The sequence below is a fragment of the Molothrus ater genome, chromosome 3, assembly GCF_012460135.2.
Source record: "Molothrus ater isolate BHLD 08-10-18 breed brown headed cowbird chromosome 3, BPBGC_Mater_1.1, whole genome shotgun sequence".
NCBI lineage: Eukaryota > Metazoa > Chordata > Aves > Passeriformes > Icteridae > Molothrus > Molothrus ater.
In genome coordinates this window covers 52032765-52050157 of record NC_050480.2, presented here as the reverse complement: position 1 = coordinate 52050157, position 17393 = coordinate 52032765, and the positions used below count along the sequence as shown (strand labels likewise).

The following is a 17393-nucleotide window of genomic DNA, read 5'->3' as shown; positions in this document are numbered from 1 at the left end:
CAATGTAAGACCCACTTTTGCACAAGCTATTTTCTGTCTTTTGGGTATTTTTATTTCCTCTTACCCACAATCACAACTATTGAAATAACTTCTGAAATAGCTTAGACTCCATACATGAGTTTCATACTTTTGAAAGATCTTTAAAAATTGTGCAACTTCTCAGCTTTTCTTGATCTTGGTTAGTGTTAACACCCACCCATCCCCTTCTGCCCCTTGTCTCGCACTTTGGTCCCAACAGCATTCCTGGACAACAAAAGAAAAAAACATTTCCAAAATGACAGGGCAAGGGCATATGAGAGGGAGCTCCTCTCCCTTGACATATTTTCAGTTTCCAAGTTCATCCTTCTTAAATCATCCTTCTGTTTACATATCAGCGTTTCTCTTCTCAAATCAATCATCAGAAGAAATGGAAACCTAAGGGATTTTCCTCCTTACAGAGAAAAGGTACGCCCAAAATCAAATTATTTGGAATAAGTTGTCAATAGTTACTATACTAAAAGAAAACATAAACACAAAAGCAGTTGATGAGGTGAACCTGTACTTCCAGTGATATAAACAAAATGAAAATAATGGAACGCCTATTGTAACTAAGTGAAGCAGGACTTAGAGCAACATCTCCCTATTCAAAAATTGAGTCACTTCTTCCTTCCAATAGAGCCTAAGTTTGAAACCCAAGTGAATGCTCATTCATAGACTATGAATTTGTTGTCTTTGCCTGGTTTGTAGAGAGTGAATAATTTCTTAACAAAAGTACTGACTAATGAAGCAAATGCAGATTCACTTTGCAGTTCAATCTTTAATAAACTGCCTGTAGCTTCAGGCAAACCACAAATTCCATGTTATTGTTTCTCCTCTGTAACACAGGGAAAATACTAACTCTCTTCTACTGGTCTTTACCTGTCCATTCATTTAGGCTGAGATAAATTTAAGGACTAAACATCTTTTGTTTGTATCAAAAGAGATCAGCTTAGATAGAATTATAGATATTCTTTAAAATTGTATTATCTACTAATATAATTATTATAATAATAGCTGAATGGCAATATATATCAAGTATTTCTATGTATGGTGTGTGTGTGCATATATACGCATATATACACACAAACACTATACATACACTATATATACACACTGTATACATACATGCATGATAAACATATTACTAAAGATTTACTGTATATAATAATCCTACCAAACTCATGTAATGGAGAATAAAACTATGGGAGGCTCAGTAGCACAGTGTTCAGACAACTGGGAGATCTAAAAGCCCACAAACTCTGGCGACAGTAGAGGCACCAAGTGTGCAAAGCGGGGCATTCTTTTGGTGTCCGCATGCACAAAGAATGCTGGAAAAAGAGAACTGTTCTGTAAAAACAGTGGCCACAAGAAACCAAATGAAGCTACATTTCTGCATGTTGGTCTAAAATAAACTATGCGTGCCATTTTCAATATACACTGGGTACTTCAAACTTCTATCTCAAGCTTTTTCTCAGTGAAGTACAGTACACACAATTATCACCTCCACATTCTATGGCTCTCTCCAGCTGACTATTATTAGCACCTCTTTATTTCAGCATTTGGTTTCCTCTGCTTTGTTTTCTGTCTTCTTCTCCTCAACAACCTATAAGGCTATCACTTTTTCTCTTAGCTTCTGACACTTGATTTTCTTTCTCCTTCAAACTCCCTCTTCTTTTCCATTTTTCAATCCTCTGCTTCAGGAGCAGAGACCAAAATACCATCCACCTTAGTCTCTGATCTAAGAATATGTATATTCATCTCCTAACATGATTTGCAGCTGCATGAATTTTTAAACAACTTGCAGCCAACAAACATTTGTTTGTTAATGGAGACATCAGTAAATCTGTGTGTTACTAAAAAGACACTTTTAATGGATGTTTCCTTAATAGAAAATTATATAATTTCCCATTCCTTTATTTTAAAAACTGCCTTAAAATATGAAGTTCAGTAGACTGATGTGCATATTTCCTCTTTCTCATAAATAGTTCACAAAAAAAAAAATCTACATTGCATATTGCATTTGTAAAAGAAGCCACAAAAATGTGCATTGCAGTGACTCAGCAAGTTGGAACCCTGTATACTGGCTTTATAGAAAGCTGGTAAAGCTCAAAGTAACAGAATAAAAAGCTAAAAGCCCCAAGAAGCATATAAAATTTCTTCCTGTTGGAAATAAACTGAAAGATGTGATTTGACTGTTACAGCCATTTTTATAAAGAATTTCCTTTCTAAGTATATTTGACCTTCTATAGCATGCCTTACATCAGCCTAGAATTTTTATGATATACCAGGAGCACTAAATTTGTACATAACCATGGGTAATGGTTATTATTTGTAGTAGAGGCCACTTGTGCTGTGCAGCAGAATGGACAAACTCTCTTAGCTGCATTTGCATCCATGAACCTCAGAGGAATCTGCAGCAGGCAGTTCCTCTCTTCACTGCAGCTGAATGAATGGGACGCTGAGGCACGTGAATGGGAAATCCCTCCGAGGTCTCAGCAAGCCCCAGCACGGTGAGGAGCAGAGGGCAGGCACAGGCAGCCTGGTCTGGCACAGCAGCCCAGCCCTGCCTGGGACACCTCACAGCCAGAATCAGAGGCACAGTACCATAAACCCTCTGACAGGCAGCAGTGTTTTTCCAGCTACCATCACAAAGCTCCACAAAACACAGGCACTAGCTTATGAAGACATAAAAAATGCTTTTGATCAAACACTACATATTTTCCCTCAGATTGTTTAGTAAAACAGATCTAGGAATAAAAATAGAAATATAAAAATGGGGTTTAAAAGCAGCACTTCAAACATGCAGCATTCCTTGTTTTGAAGAGAAAGCAAGCTGTGAAGAGTTGAACGGTATCAGTTAATAATGCAATGGAGATGAAAGAGCGAATCCTTGGTTTGGTCCGCCTTTTGGTCCACCACTCATCTGCCTTTTGCCACTTTGAGACACTTCACACCATCTGCTATTTCTCCAAGAGAAGAGTTGTTTCCTGCTCAGATAACTCTGGTGTCAAAGGGAAGGAAAGGGTCACCTTAGTCAGACTTGTGGTCTCTGGCAGAAACAAGACACCTCTGAAAGGTTATGGGTTTTCCTGAGTAGGGCACCAGGATGGAACTTCAGTGTGTTATGTAAAGATCCAAAGGTAGAAGGGACAGTTGTAGAACTGCATGACTAATGGCAATGGCTTACACATCTGTCAAAAACATTCTCTGTGCTACCTCCAGTTACTAAAAAATGTACACTGTTTTTACTTCTTTGTATCTATGTGAGAAATTTTAAAATATGAGGATTGAACATAACAGGTTTTGTTAAAGCTTAGTCTTCCATGAGCAGAGGTCCCAAGGTTGTCCCCAAATTCTTGATTTCTGCCTATCAGCACGTATAAAACATTACTGCTGTGGCACTATTTCAACATATTAATCATCTGAATATGAAATTACTTCTGCAGAAATGCTGTCTGTTTCCAAACACAAAGACACATAGAAGATAGCATTTAACAAAGAAAAAAGCTACTTCTAAAAAGTGGTAATTTTTTACAAAAACAATGTCAAAATATTTCCTTGTATTAGTTTTCCTGAAGCAATAATGATCTCTGGATACAGGGAGTAGTAGTATTTTTTATTCCATCAACTTCAAGGGCTGGAAAAAGCATATAAGCTTTTGGGCTCAGATTCCCTTCCCCAGGTCTGCTGATTCTTCTGGTATTGTGTCCATGTGAAATAACCCACTTTCCAACAATGATAAATAGGTAAAAATCTGGTCACTGAGCTAATACATATGCCTTCAATTGAAGGAAAAGCTGTCTGCCAAGCTTCAATCAAGTAGATCATAGGTCTGTGAAAAAAAGAATCTAAAAGGATGGAATTCAGTTGCTATAGTGGCACATTAAACAAATAAATGAGATACCATGGAATGCTGCAAAATATTTGTGGTCTGATTAAGTCATATTTGCCACATGTGTGAACACTAACAGCACAGTTTAGTAAAGTGGGTACAATATAGTACAGTCCCACTTTTACTGTATGCAAAGTCTAATTCTTATCTGGGTGCTAATGGTAACCAGCGTGCCCAAGGGTACATAGCACTGCATTTTACTGTAATAATAGGGCAAAACATAGTCCCTTAAATACACACAAAGGTATACAATAAATGCCTATTAAACCATTATACCTTCAAAGAGATATTTGCACCCTTCCTGATGTTTGTGAGACCTGCTAAGGAGACAAAGCTCTTCATTGTGATAGCCTCCAGGATGCTCACGTGTTTATTAGAGTACATAACTTGTAGCTGGCAACTGAGTTATTAAACCTTCATCAATATAACCCATCCTCCTCCAATACATTAATTTTTTCCAGTGAAATGTTCTCTTTTCTTGATAAAAGACTTTGGATATACTCATTATTAATCAGAACAATCTATCCCATAATGTTTGACTCTACTATCTGCCTATGCTCTCTGGAAAAAAACTCAGGGAAGAAACCAGAAACCTATTCTGTTAAAAGATAGAACAAGTGTTTGATTCAGCAGAGAGAAGAAAGAACATGTATTTTTTATTGAAAAAGCATACTACTTATTAATGCATTTTGCACTGATTTTTAAGTTGAACATTTATTTACATTTATAACCTGTAAATATATATCTGATAAATGGTGCAGTAGCACCCGAAAATGTACCATCTTAGGCATTACAGAAGAGCTGTGCACAGCTCCAGCAGCATCTAAGGCAAGCAATGTAAGCTGCACAAAAAGTGAATGTTAAAACAAAACCAGCATGCCTAATATTGTCAGAACTATGTGACTGTACCAAATGCATGTCCATCCCACATCACTACTGGTGTAACAACAAACCTAACAGTCCAGGGCCAAACTCTGCTTCTAGGAAACATAGCTCACTACTTCACGCTCAGAGAAAGGCTAAGACTCCCTTCATGTGTCCTTTGGGGGCTTTTCTTTGGTTATTTGCTTTGTTTGCTAGTAATCACTCTAACAAACATTTGTATGAGCAACTTCAGCTGAAATTCTGGCTTAAAGCTTTCATTATCAGCATTATTACTATCAGCATAATTACTACTTCCAGAGTTACACCTAGCTTTGGCTGTTAAAGGAAGGCAGTTTGAAATACAGACAGAACACCTCCTTACCTTACGTATTTCAAATATGTGACCTTCCAGCTCACCTGCAACCCTCAGCAAAGTGCATCTGTTTTAATATGCAATGCATTTCACACTTCACAGCTGATATGGAAAAAAAAAGGGTCTTTTCTAAACAAAGGACTTTAGTTTTGAGAATCAAACAGATTATCAAGATTATGTACAGCTTTGCCAGATAAGAATATAGACAGATGCAAGGACATCAGTGTCATTCTACAGATGTCACAGAGGAAGTTTTATATGAACACAGGCTTCATACTTTTGTGTGGCTGCAGATGGTTTTAATCTTAATTTTTTCCAAGGTTTTGAAGCTCCTGCTATGTCACTGAGCAAATATTACTTTACCTGACCTGTAAACCTACATCCAACGGCAACAGAAACAATTCTCCTCCTCAGAGTAGCACCCATAAGCCATTTCCTTGCTCTCAATTCCTCAGACTAATACATCTCAGGGAAGTCTACCCAGTGAAGAGATGGAAGAAAACATACTCTTCATTTATTCTTACTGTTTATTTCCTTGCTCCTCTCTTCCTCCTCCTCCTCCCCCTTCAAGTCCTCTTTACCATTCTGCGTCTCTTCCAGCTTGTCTACATTATTCTGTGGCTCCTTTTTTATTCACTTGCCTCATCTGTTATTTTTCTTTGTTTTTTTTTTTTTATTCACTTGCCTCATCTGTTATTTTTCTTTGCTTTTTTTTTCCCTACGTAGGAGTTGGAACAGCATCAGCTGACTACTTAATTCATCTCTTTCCTCCTGCCTGTCTTTTCCTCTCATTCAACCATCTTTCCCTAACCTTCCCTTTTTGTGCTCTCTCACTGGCTCTCTCCCCTTCTTGCTTCATTTGGTTGTAACTCCATGACTTGGTGTTGACACTAGATGCTCTCATGCTCTCTGCTAGCAGACCAAGTTACGTGATCTTGTCAACAGAAGGTGGTTAAACTTCTTGAAAGAGATTTCATCTGGGGATTTCAGCTCTCAGGCCTTTCATTTTCAATGTTCACACCCAGAATAGGGTTTGCAGGTTTTGCTGTTATTAAGTGCTCAAAGATGTTTTAAAAAAGGTTCCTTGTTACTAAGGTTTAGGGACGTTTATATCAGGAGGAGCCTCTGTGTGGGTTTTCTCCAGATTAGTGGAAATAGCAAATAATCGGAAAAATTCAGCATCTGTGTCCAGTTAAAAAGCTGTCTTCACCTTATCCTGATGAGTGTTATCTGGCAGATGTGTAACATGGTTCAGGCCAGCTTCCCACTTCACAAAAACTGCTGTGCTGTTACTGTGTTAGGTAAAGGGGATTTCCTAATGCCCCCAGAGGATGCCATTTAGACAACAAGGACTTCACCCTAGGAGCCTCTCTCAATTTTCAGGTGCTATACTATCACAGGTTTTGACATACCACCAATTTCCAAGCCCTTCACATAAGTAAGAGAAAATAAAAGAAAATCTTTTAAGCTGGTGCTGTTTTTCTCCCCAGAGCAGGGAGATAATTGATACCACTGTAGTTACGCTCCAGTGGTGGAACTGGCAGATAATGAGGAGAGATAACAGATGAAGCCATGTAACTGCAGCACAAACATTCAAAAAGTGTACAAATTCAACAACATTATTTTCATGGGTTTTGAAAATATCCTGAGTCCCCAGGCAACCAGCTTCAATTGCTATTCTCTCCATCAGATGTTTAAATAATAGCCGTCTAGGAGTGGCTAGTCTGTTGGAAATTAAACTAAAAATTTTCCCTGATTTTTATCAGAAAACCTTGCAACTTATGTAGAAAGTGGGAACGCCTTCCTGGAGCACTGAAAATTTTATTCACACTGAACATATGAAAATATTGTAAATAAATTAAGAAGAGCACTTGAGTTGTATTATCCTTGAAACACATTTATTGGATTTAGAGAATAAATCCCAGAAAAATGTAAATATCTTCTAGGCAGAAGCATGAAGCATTACGAAGGTGCACTACATTTCACAAGCAGAGCCCATCCATGGGATGTGCCGTGTTAGGAAAGCATCCCCAGGAACTAAAGTGCATTGTTTCAAATTAACAATTGCTGAAGAGGATTTTTAGGTCTACATGGAGAGAAACTCCCTGATGAAAAACAGAGTATCTCCTTGTTCATACATTATGGTGACCACTGTGTATCACCTGACCAGTGACTAATGGAGAGATGGGTTTGTGAAATAACTCACCAATTTTGGACATTCCAATCTTTATGTTCAGGTCACTATGGATTTTGATTTTTGCATGCCTTTTCTATTGTTCTTGGTAAATCATCAAGGAAAAAAGATTTACACCAGAGAAACAACTTTCATAAAATCACAGAATGATTTGGATTGGAAGGGACCTTAAAGATCATCTAGTTCCGACCACCCTGCCAAAGGGAGGGACCCCTTCCATTAGATAGATTGGTCAGAGTCCCAGCAACCAGGCCTTGCACACTTCAAGGGACAAGACATTCAGAGCTTCTCTGGACAACCTGTTCCAGTGCTTCACAACCCTCATAGGAAAGAATTTTTTCCTGATGTCTAATTAACTAACCTGCCCTCTTTCTGTTTGAAGCCATTGTCCTGTCACTACACAACCTTGTCCTGTCACTATAAATCCTTGTAAAAAGTCCCTCCAGCTGTCTTGAAGAACCACTTCAGGTACCGAAAGATTGGAATAAAGTCACCCTGGAGCCATCACTTCTCCAGCTGAACAACGTCAATTCTCTCATCCTTTCCTCACAGAAGAGGTGTTACATCGCTCTAATCACCTTTGTGGCCCTCCTCCAGATTCATTCCAACAGGGTTATGTCCTTCCCACCATTAAAACAAAAAGACACACAAGCCATGGCCACCAGGCCTTGGACAAGGCTACTAGGACAAACAGTTGGAGAGGTGGTTGGTGTGACTTTGTACCACTCTCCAGTGGGCTCAACTTTTCAGCTGGCTAGTCAGCGGTAAGAAAAGAGAGACAACTTGTGAAATAGAGATTCATCTCTTGGACAGGCTCCTTCCTCTTCCTTCTTCTCTCTTTCCTCCAACTACTATTTGTCCCAGTTTTTGTGCATTCTCTTGAATACCAGAACAGAGGGTAAGTCTTTCTAGAAATGCCTTTGTTTCCCATTTCCTGAAAGCAGCTTAAAAAATAACAGAGTACAAAACTGGAAGAGCTTATATAGACTGCAGTGGCACAGAACTCAGACAATAATCATTTTTCCAACTCCACAGATGCAGAGCATATTTCTCTTCCCCCCTTCCTGACCTCTCCTCTAGGGTCTTCATATGAAGACATTACTTTGTTTCTGACCTCCAGAGCATTTCAGCTTCTCAGTAAGTAATGTCTATCTCTGTATTTTGCTTTCCTTCCCACAAACAAAAGATGATTCACATTTTTAAAACAAATTTGAGACAGTGTCTGCAAAAACCAAAGAAGGACTCTTGCTGAAATGGTATGCTAACTTGGACAGATACTGCAGGCAGTCCTGCCATGTAACCTGGCTCAAAATCAGCAATGCTCAAGCGTAAATTAATTCAGTCTACATATCTGTTTATGTGGGCATTGGTTAGAATACGGGCAACCTCTAGTTTTACAGCCTGTGCTAATATTGAAGAGAATATAATTTCTGATAAAATTAGCCATGCATCAACCTGGCCAGCCCCAGCACAAGAAGTTGCAAGGAATGAGCTGATAAAAATCCTACTACTATGACACATCCATTTTACACGCTAAAGGTTAGTGTTCAATTAAAATTCTTCATACTGCTAAAGATCAGATAGCCAGCCATCAGAAAGTGGAAACAGTATTTCCCATGGAAAATATGCATTTGGAATGATGAGCTGATATGGTTCCAAACTGCAGGACAGTCTCCAGAAAACAAATGACATCTTTGATGAAAGAGTTCAGCAATTTGGCAACTGAAATTGTAGCCCATGAATTCATCTGCATAACTAATAAATCGAGGAAGTGCACTTGACAGTTCAGAAACAGATTAAGGCTGAGACACAGCTCTATTCTCCAACAACTCTCTTTAAACAGGTAGTTATATCTGTGGACAGAAGCTTAGCTTCAGCTACTCAAATGTGTTCCTTCAGATAATAAACAGAAATTAAATCCTTGTGTTGGTCAAATCAGCAGCAACCGTGCTATTGATTTCCATGGTCATTTATCAAGTCATAGTGATACCATTGGTTATAGATTAATGAAGTGACTGACATGATGCAATACATCAGTTTTATGGCACAGTACAACTCTGTCAGTGATACCTTTCACAAGTGTATGAATCTGCACATATGAGGTACTATCTGGTACCATAAGGCATCACTTTATACACAGATTTCCCCAAATACAGGAATTATGTTTGTAACTAATACAGAGTGTGGGTCTGGGGGTGTGTATATATCAAATATAGATATAAATATAAATAAATGTATATAGGTAATAGAAAGATGTTCTTGAAACTATATGCAATTTTATGCTGAATAGGTTCTGCATAGCAATAAGCCTCTCTTTTTCTATGAAAATTTATAAAAGTATTAAAATTGAATTGGTAATGGGACTACATATTTCCAAGGTTCATTTCCCTCATGTTTCCCATTTCTACAAAGGAAGTTTTTCTATAATTCTGATTTTTTTTAATGCTGAAAAAGTGTTGCTATGAAGGACTGGTATCTCTGAGTATTAACAAGACATTACAGTGTGTTCAAGAAAATAGGGGTTTAGATATGGACGGTGTTGTAACTGCAAAGAAGGGATGGGAAAGAGGAAAAGAAAAAGGAGAAGGAGAACTAATTACTATAAGCTTAAAAAGCAGCAGGCTCTTCAGCCCAAATCACTTCTTCCTGGGCTAAGGCACTGAATTGGATGAGCTTTTCAAACAACTTCACAGAGACTTCAAGATAGCGACCTAAAAATGCTTCTAAAGTATGAATACTCCCAAATATTTTATATACATGCCCATATTACTAATGGAAATATGATTGCTGTTATTACACCCAGATTTCATGACTTTTCACTCCTTTTCTATGTATGGATTTTGCAGGTTGATGTTGACACTTGAGCAAGTTGTTACAGCTGATCATAATACAGTAGAAGGCTTTTTAATTGTGCAATTTTGCAATTTTTTTTTTTTTGGCTAAAGAAATATTTTGGGGAAATTGCTGTGAAAAAATTCTGGATAGAGTGTTCACAGGTTAAGTAATGTTTGACCTCATATCCTTAGGAGCTGTACCAGATACTTTGTAGGAAGATTACACAAAAGTGGGATTAATCAGCAACATGACAGAAGCTAAACAACCCACCTCTCACTGACAGATGAGAGTCTCTTGTGTGAGCTTTGTTGTGCAAGGTTGGGCTCCAGCATGGCCACCCTTGCTTTCAGAATAGTTATCATTCCATGCGCACAGCTGCTGTCAAAATGTGCAGGAATACATGAGAATAAATGTTTATTTCAGTATAAAGCAATAGCCAGGGATCCTGACTTTTTAAAACTATTCCCAGAGGTCCTACCCTTTCACCAAGTGGGCCTCTATCATATTCTCTAAAATCTGCCTGTCAAAATTTTAACTACTACTAAGTAGGGTGCAAGCATTCTCAAGGTAGTTTAATAACCCTTTCATACTATGATGAGCAATGGATCAGAATTAATTAGCATGAAAGCTGGTGAGGATAAAATGATGGATAAAACATCAGAAAGAATGTACTAAATGTGGTGAAAAGCCCCACAGCCATAAACTTCCCTTGTGATCTAACTGAAGAACACTTGGATAAATAGAGACTGACACAGAAACCAACTCCTTTACAGAAGTCTTTCAAAAATGCTTTCTACAATATTTCAAGTTGAAAAAAAAAAGTCTAAAATAGTTGGACACAATACATTTCAGGAAACTCTATGATGTCCAAAAACCTCAAACAAAAGACCTCTTCACATATTTCACTAAGTATACATCTCTACAAAGCAACATGAGCTTGAGTTGCCTTTTAGTTAGCACACAGAGAAGACTTCCTGAATACCTACAGCCTTTTGCTGCCAACTGCTTCACAATGTACATTCATGAAAAATGTTATGGGTTAGACACTTCCAGTATATGGAATGTCACCTGAAAGAAATGTCATCAGAACTGGGACTGATCTGTTGTGGGGAAAAAAATCAAGATAAGCACGGTTTAGCAGTGTTTGCAAGTTTTCAGTTCATAACCTCAAAGCTCAAGGGAGTACAGCCTGAACAAATATAGCAGGAGTCATCAGACTCTCTCCTCAGCTCTAGATACACACAGTATCATGCTGTTCCTTTCAAAACATCATAAAACAGTACAGTATCTAGCAGAAGCTGATGCTCCTTTTGTCAGTAGCAACTCTCATACCGCTCCTTTGATACAAAATCTGGGGAACAAATAAACAGCAGTGTCATCTGCCCCACTCCACAATCGACCCATTTATCAAGCACAGCAATGGTGGGCAAATCTTGACCTGCTGTGGTGATAAAGTTCACACACCTGGAAGGATGAACTCTGCTGTTGTCTAGTGATGAACAGCAGTGCCAAATGGTTTGCGACATCTTGATGAGGAAATCAAAGTAATAATGAAACATTTTGCACAGATGCAACTAGAGAAGCAAACATGACACTTTTCAGCTCCAAATGCTGCATCAACAGTGGAAAATAACTGATGGAAAATTGTGGCCTTAACTTTCCCTTGGCATTTAAATATATAGTCGAGAGAAAGGATGTCTGACTTCACATAGCAGAGAGGGATTAAAAGGTCAGTTTTCTTCTCAAGAAACTACCTTTATGAATACCAATGCATCAATTTTAAGCTTTGCATCGAACATATAATTCCACATTATTAAAAATATTCAGATACAGGTTCTGCTACATAAGTTTGGTGTGCTTGAGTTATTTTTCTTAAAACACCCAAGTCCAAAAAATAGAGATTTTTTGAAAAAGCATTTTAACTAAAAGTTTTCATCATGAGTTATTCTTTGGTAGACTGGTAAAGAAACATTCAATTAAGTGTTTCTGTCATTTTAGAGCAAGATTGTCAAAATCAGAACCTCTGTTTTATGAACAGTCTCTTCCTCATGACCATGGTGACATTTCTCTGGGAAAGTTACCTTATACAGGAAAGAGTTGACCCCCACAAGCCTGGGATATAGGACATGTAAGTTCAAATCTCCAGTTTCAACCTAATAAGGACTCAAATACAACTCCAGAAGACAGGGAAGGAAAGATGTTACTCTTCCTTGCAAATCACATTCCTTAATCACTTCTGAGGGGATTAGCACCAAGAGTATGCAGAATCATGCACAGAGAAATCAGTGTCTTTCTTACATTTTTGTTTATGCAAGGAAGTGTTTACGTTACTTTACTCACCATTCCGTGATTTAGCCATGCTGGTATAAAATTATCAAGGAGCTTTGGGTAAACCAGTTCCCTGTCATAGATATAGATGCTCCAAAACATCGTCACAACAAACTAAGGAGAAAAAAAAGACAAGACATTTTTAAATATATGCTTCTGAAAAATTAGTTGCATTCTTTAGATAGCAAAATGGGTCACTTAGCAAAGGATTTAGAGACAGACATGGGCATTATTGTTCTTTGACCAAATACTGTTATAATCAACAGTTTGAATCTGGATTACTCTTTGCATTCATTGAGGTTTTAACTTTTCTTCTTTTTTTCTTTCCTGAACTTTTAGCCAGGAAAAAAAATCTCATTTTTGACTTACATGCCTGTGGCCAAATTACAAGTGAATATTAGACTTTAGTAGCAGATGTGGCACATAAATAATGTTTCTCCACTAACAGGATAGAAAACAAATGGAAAATCAGCTAAATATCACTTGGAATTCATACAACATATCAATATGAAACATTCACTCCTGAACAGAAGCCTGTAAATTCATATTTGCACTTTTCTGTGTCAGCCATCAAGTCAGCTTTAAAAAAAAACAAACCAAAGAACCTTTGATGACTCTGTACACAATTCACACACAATTCTCTGTGGATTGGGATCCACAGAGAAGAGGTCTAGTATCCTGCTCATTTGTCAATATGAAATTTGACTTGGTTCTTCTCAGAGACTATTTACTAGGGGTCCAGAAAACAACCATTATTTCCTGTAGACTGAGGCCAGGACAAATGGATCAGATAAAGTTTACAGTAGGCTAAATTTTTGCCGAAGTGTTCACATATTCTTTCAAGTTATCCTGATGTCTGAAAGGCAAAGACAATACGAACCCACAAAAATGTACAGAAATAATAGTTTTAGCTTACCTTATCTGTGGCAAGTAAGTATTTTTCTAATTAAAACACCACTGCTTTCTTACCTTGGATTTGAGTCATAGTTTTCTAGTAATAAAAAAGGCTTATTGTTCATAGCAGGAAAACCTAATACCTGGGCCAGGAGCTTTTCAGTGACCATTTACAGGGGCTCTCTAAACAGAAATGCTAAATCCAAGTTCAAAAATTGAGAGCCAAAAGATAGAACTTTCACTGAGATAGAAGGGAAGTATTCAGTTACGTCCAAACTGATGTGGCTCATGATCTTACAGATCATTTATAGAATCAGTGAAAGAAATATGGGGTGAGCATAGCACATCCTGCAAATTAGTAGCGTGTATAATAGTGTAGGCATAAGTTATTTCATTAGCTTCTGACTTTAGAAAGTTAAAACTGAGGTTTGCAGTTAATCAATGGCACCTTGTTCTAACCACAGACACGCAGACTTCGGCCAGCCAGTTATGTGAATGACCTGAACCAGTACACTGTTCCCTCAGTGTGCATACAGTACATAGTTTCTTGGTTTCCAGCACAGTTGTCCATCTGTTACGACAGCTATCAGTGCCTGCTCAGAATAAGCTTGGACTATTTGAGTAGTGCACAGAGGCCAGGAAAAAAATAGGTTATGATGGACAGCCCAAAAAGTACTGCAAGTGTAAAGCACCCCACAAGAAATCTCTCTTCTGGGTCAGTCTTGGCACTGGCACAGCGCTGCTCTTTACGCACCTGCTGACTCATAAGTGCCAAGATATGAATAGCTGAACAGCAGGAAAAATGGAAGCAAAGTATCCTCTTCTCTATAGGCTTCCTAGAAGTCATGTATTATCACAGTGGGTCTCTGAGAACCTGCTAAGATCAATTGGGGCATAAAAACATCTTCTCAGGCATATGAAGACCAAGATTGATAATGTTTTTTTTCCCAAGGAAGTCTCAAAACAAGAAAAATCAACCAGGATTTGACTGAACTTTATTACACTGAATAGAACAGAGGTAGCATGTTTTGACCTGTGATTTTTGTGTAGAGCAGAATAAAACAATAGACTTTGTCAAGGAGGTAAAGACAAGAAAAGAGGGGACGTGCCATCTGTCCCTTAACCAAAGTCAGCCAATGGATGGAACAGGCTCAGCCTAGCTGGTTGCAACCATCTGGAGCTACAGACGGCAAATGCTGCTTAGCAAAGCACTATCACAAGGCAGACATAAAGTAAAGGAAGTGTGCAAAACCAAACGTGTTACAGAACTAACCTATCCCAGAGGATGACCTGGTATGAGACTTAACACAACAGGGAATCTTCCCCACAACACCCTGGGGAAGATTCCTTCCAGGGTCTGAATGGTTCACCTTACTCTTCTTTACAATTAGCTCATTTGGATAAAATGAACTATAAAACTTAACTATTTTGATAAAAGGAATTATAATGAGGGCTTGCAACATAGTTACTTTGGCTGCTTCTGAATTTGTTTACTTTGATTAATGAGCAACTGTTGGTCTGGTACTTTTAAGTACCCTCTACTATGCTTACATTTTGCCACTGGCAGACTTTTTATTTGGGCTGGGCTTTGCTAAGATCCCACGTCATCATGTACTGCCAGACCATGACACAACTGAGCTGCTTCTTTACACTGCCTCTTGTAAAGTCCCGGACCTGCAAGATGAGTTTCTTATGCTTTTTTAATACACAAGGCAGCACACAGGAGAAATGAGACAACATTCTCAGGAGGTTAAACAATAAACTTTCATTTGCAAACTTTAGAAAATAAGGGTACTTGGCAGATTTTAAAGAAACATTCATTCAAAATCAAGCATTTCACAAGGCATTGGCTTAGTGAACTCCAAACCATACAACTCTTAAGTTACCCAGATTTTGAGAAGAAGAAAGGGGGAGGAAGAGAGAAATATTAAAAATCATTGCTTGAATTCCAGTGTGATTTCAGCTACTGTGAAATCCTAACAGTGGGCTGTGACCACATGTGCCTATGCAACTGCTTTTATCTGCCCTGGTCTCTCAGAGCATTCCCCCTTTGGTGGGACTTTTCCTGTCCCAGTGGCTAATAGCCATTCTGGGGCTGGACTAGAGGCTTCAGGGCGGTGGGGGTGGAGCAGTGCAACATTCCACCTATGCAGGACACACCCTGCCCCTGGTCCCTTTGGTTAAGTACACTACCCCGAGGCTCAAAACAATGACTGAGACCAGAACAATGGGAAACAGGATCTTCTTCTTCTTCCATGGTGGCAGAAGTAGGATTCTAACCTAGCAGAGAGAGGGAGAAAAAAAAGGAGAGGAAAAAGAGGAAAGTGTACAAGAAATCACACAGTGGACAATTGCTGCTTCAAGAATAAAAAATAGAAGTCCAGTCAGTATAGGGATTCCACCCTATGCAAGCCTTCATCCTTCACTGTGTCAGTTCCAGAGATGGCAAGAAAGATGCAAATCAGGATCTGGGGGGAAGAGTTCATGAAACCAGTCTTTTGGCTGCAGTGATTGGAAGAGTTCAGCAGACTGGTTGGCAATTTTCTTTACTTCTGCTTGTGCTGCTTAAAACAGCATTTTCCTACAGGTGAGGTTCAGAATTTCACATATTCCTTGCCCATTTAGTAACAATTTATTGAGGATTAGACAATTTTATAAAATAGTTTTTGACACTTGCTGAACTTCTAAGTTGAGCTCCAAAATGGCCTAATGAGTCCAATTTAAGATTCTCTATTGCAATGTAATTGCACACCTCACCAAAAAATAGAAAACTTAAGGATAAGGCAAATTTTCAACAGTCAGGCTGCCTTACATTTTGGAGCTGATAATTTTACAAGTCCAGGTGTCATTGTAACCCAAACACATTTCCTGTATTACCACTCTCATCCCTTCTACCAATGTGGTTTCAGGGGGGGTCCCCAGAGTCCATATTACAGTAAATTATCTTATTACAATGCTAGAGATCCAAATGCCAGGATAAGGGGGAATATCAGGGTGTACCATGGGAAAGTTACATCAAGTGAAAGTTCTTAGTCTGGTTGCCTCAGGGAGGTTAAAGGTATAACAAACACTCGAGCCATTTCTATCTATTTGGCATATTTTTCTAGACAGGGTCCTGGGTTCAAACCAAATACCTTCCTAACTTACTAAACCATTCACTGGTTTCCAAATCCAAAATCCTTTCTTCTGACATCTTGACCACTTAGGACTTCTTTGCTTACAGCTGGAGAAAACTTTCCAGCTGCCGCCTCAGTCTCTGTCAAGCCCCTTCTCTGTATGATCACGCTTCATGCATCGCTTTCCACTACCACATGTGGTTCCTCTGGCATCAAACTACACTTCTTTCTCAGTTCAAAATAATTCTATACCTTGTTCTGAGGAAGTAGGAAGGGGTACACAAATCTGATTTCATAATCATACGAAATCCTGTCTGAGCTTCCAAGCTAAATTCAGGAAGGAATCTTTTCCACCTGCTGTGGCAACCAGAGAGAAGACACAAACAGCCCAAAACAATGCTTGTAACATTTATACACATACTGCAAAACTACTGAGGCAAAACAGATATGAATATAAATATCACAAAACATATTAAGATAAAAACATATACAAACAGTCACTGCAGCAAAGAACTGTGTAAATCTTCAGTCCTGTTGCCACTTCATCTTCTCACAGCCACATCTTTGCATGGAATGCTTGTAGAAGGAGAGACAAAAGAAAACGCAGTCCTACTTGGACCAGTTTTAAAAAGCAGGGATTATCCATCTGCTGTTAATTTTGTGTTCTCTACCATGGGTATCTTTGGTTACCTATGCATGCACGTTCAGGGGGGTCTTTAAGACCAGCAGGACTTCCCTGATAGCTGGGAGGCCTACCAGTACTGGCTGACCAGGAAAATGTATGGAGTTCTGGGCATCATCAGTCCTTTTGTTCCTCGAAGGCATGGTAGGTGTCGTGGGACAAAATGCTGTAAGTCATGGACATCCACTTATTCTCCA

The 17393-nt window shown here is 38.7% G+C and overlaps 1 protein-coding gene across 1 annotated transcript in view; it reads right to left on the bottom strand.

Annotated features, from left to right (window-relative positions):
* AIG1 (androgen induced 1) overlaps window positions 1–17393 on the bottom strand; it is a 124674-nt gene that overhangs the window by 64777 nt on the left and 42504 nt on the right. The window contains exon 3 of the mRNA XM_036380875.2: window positions 12517–12618. Coding sequence (XP_036236768.1) covers window positions 12517–12618 — 102 coding nt within the window. The remainder of the gene's footprint in view (window positions 1–12516; window positions 12619–17393) is intronic.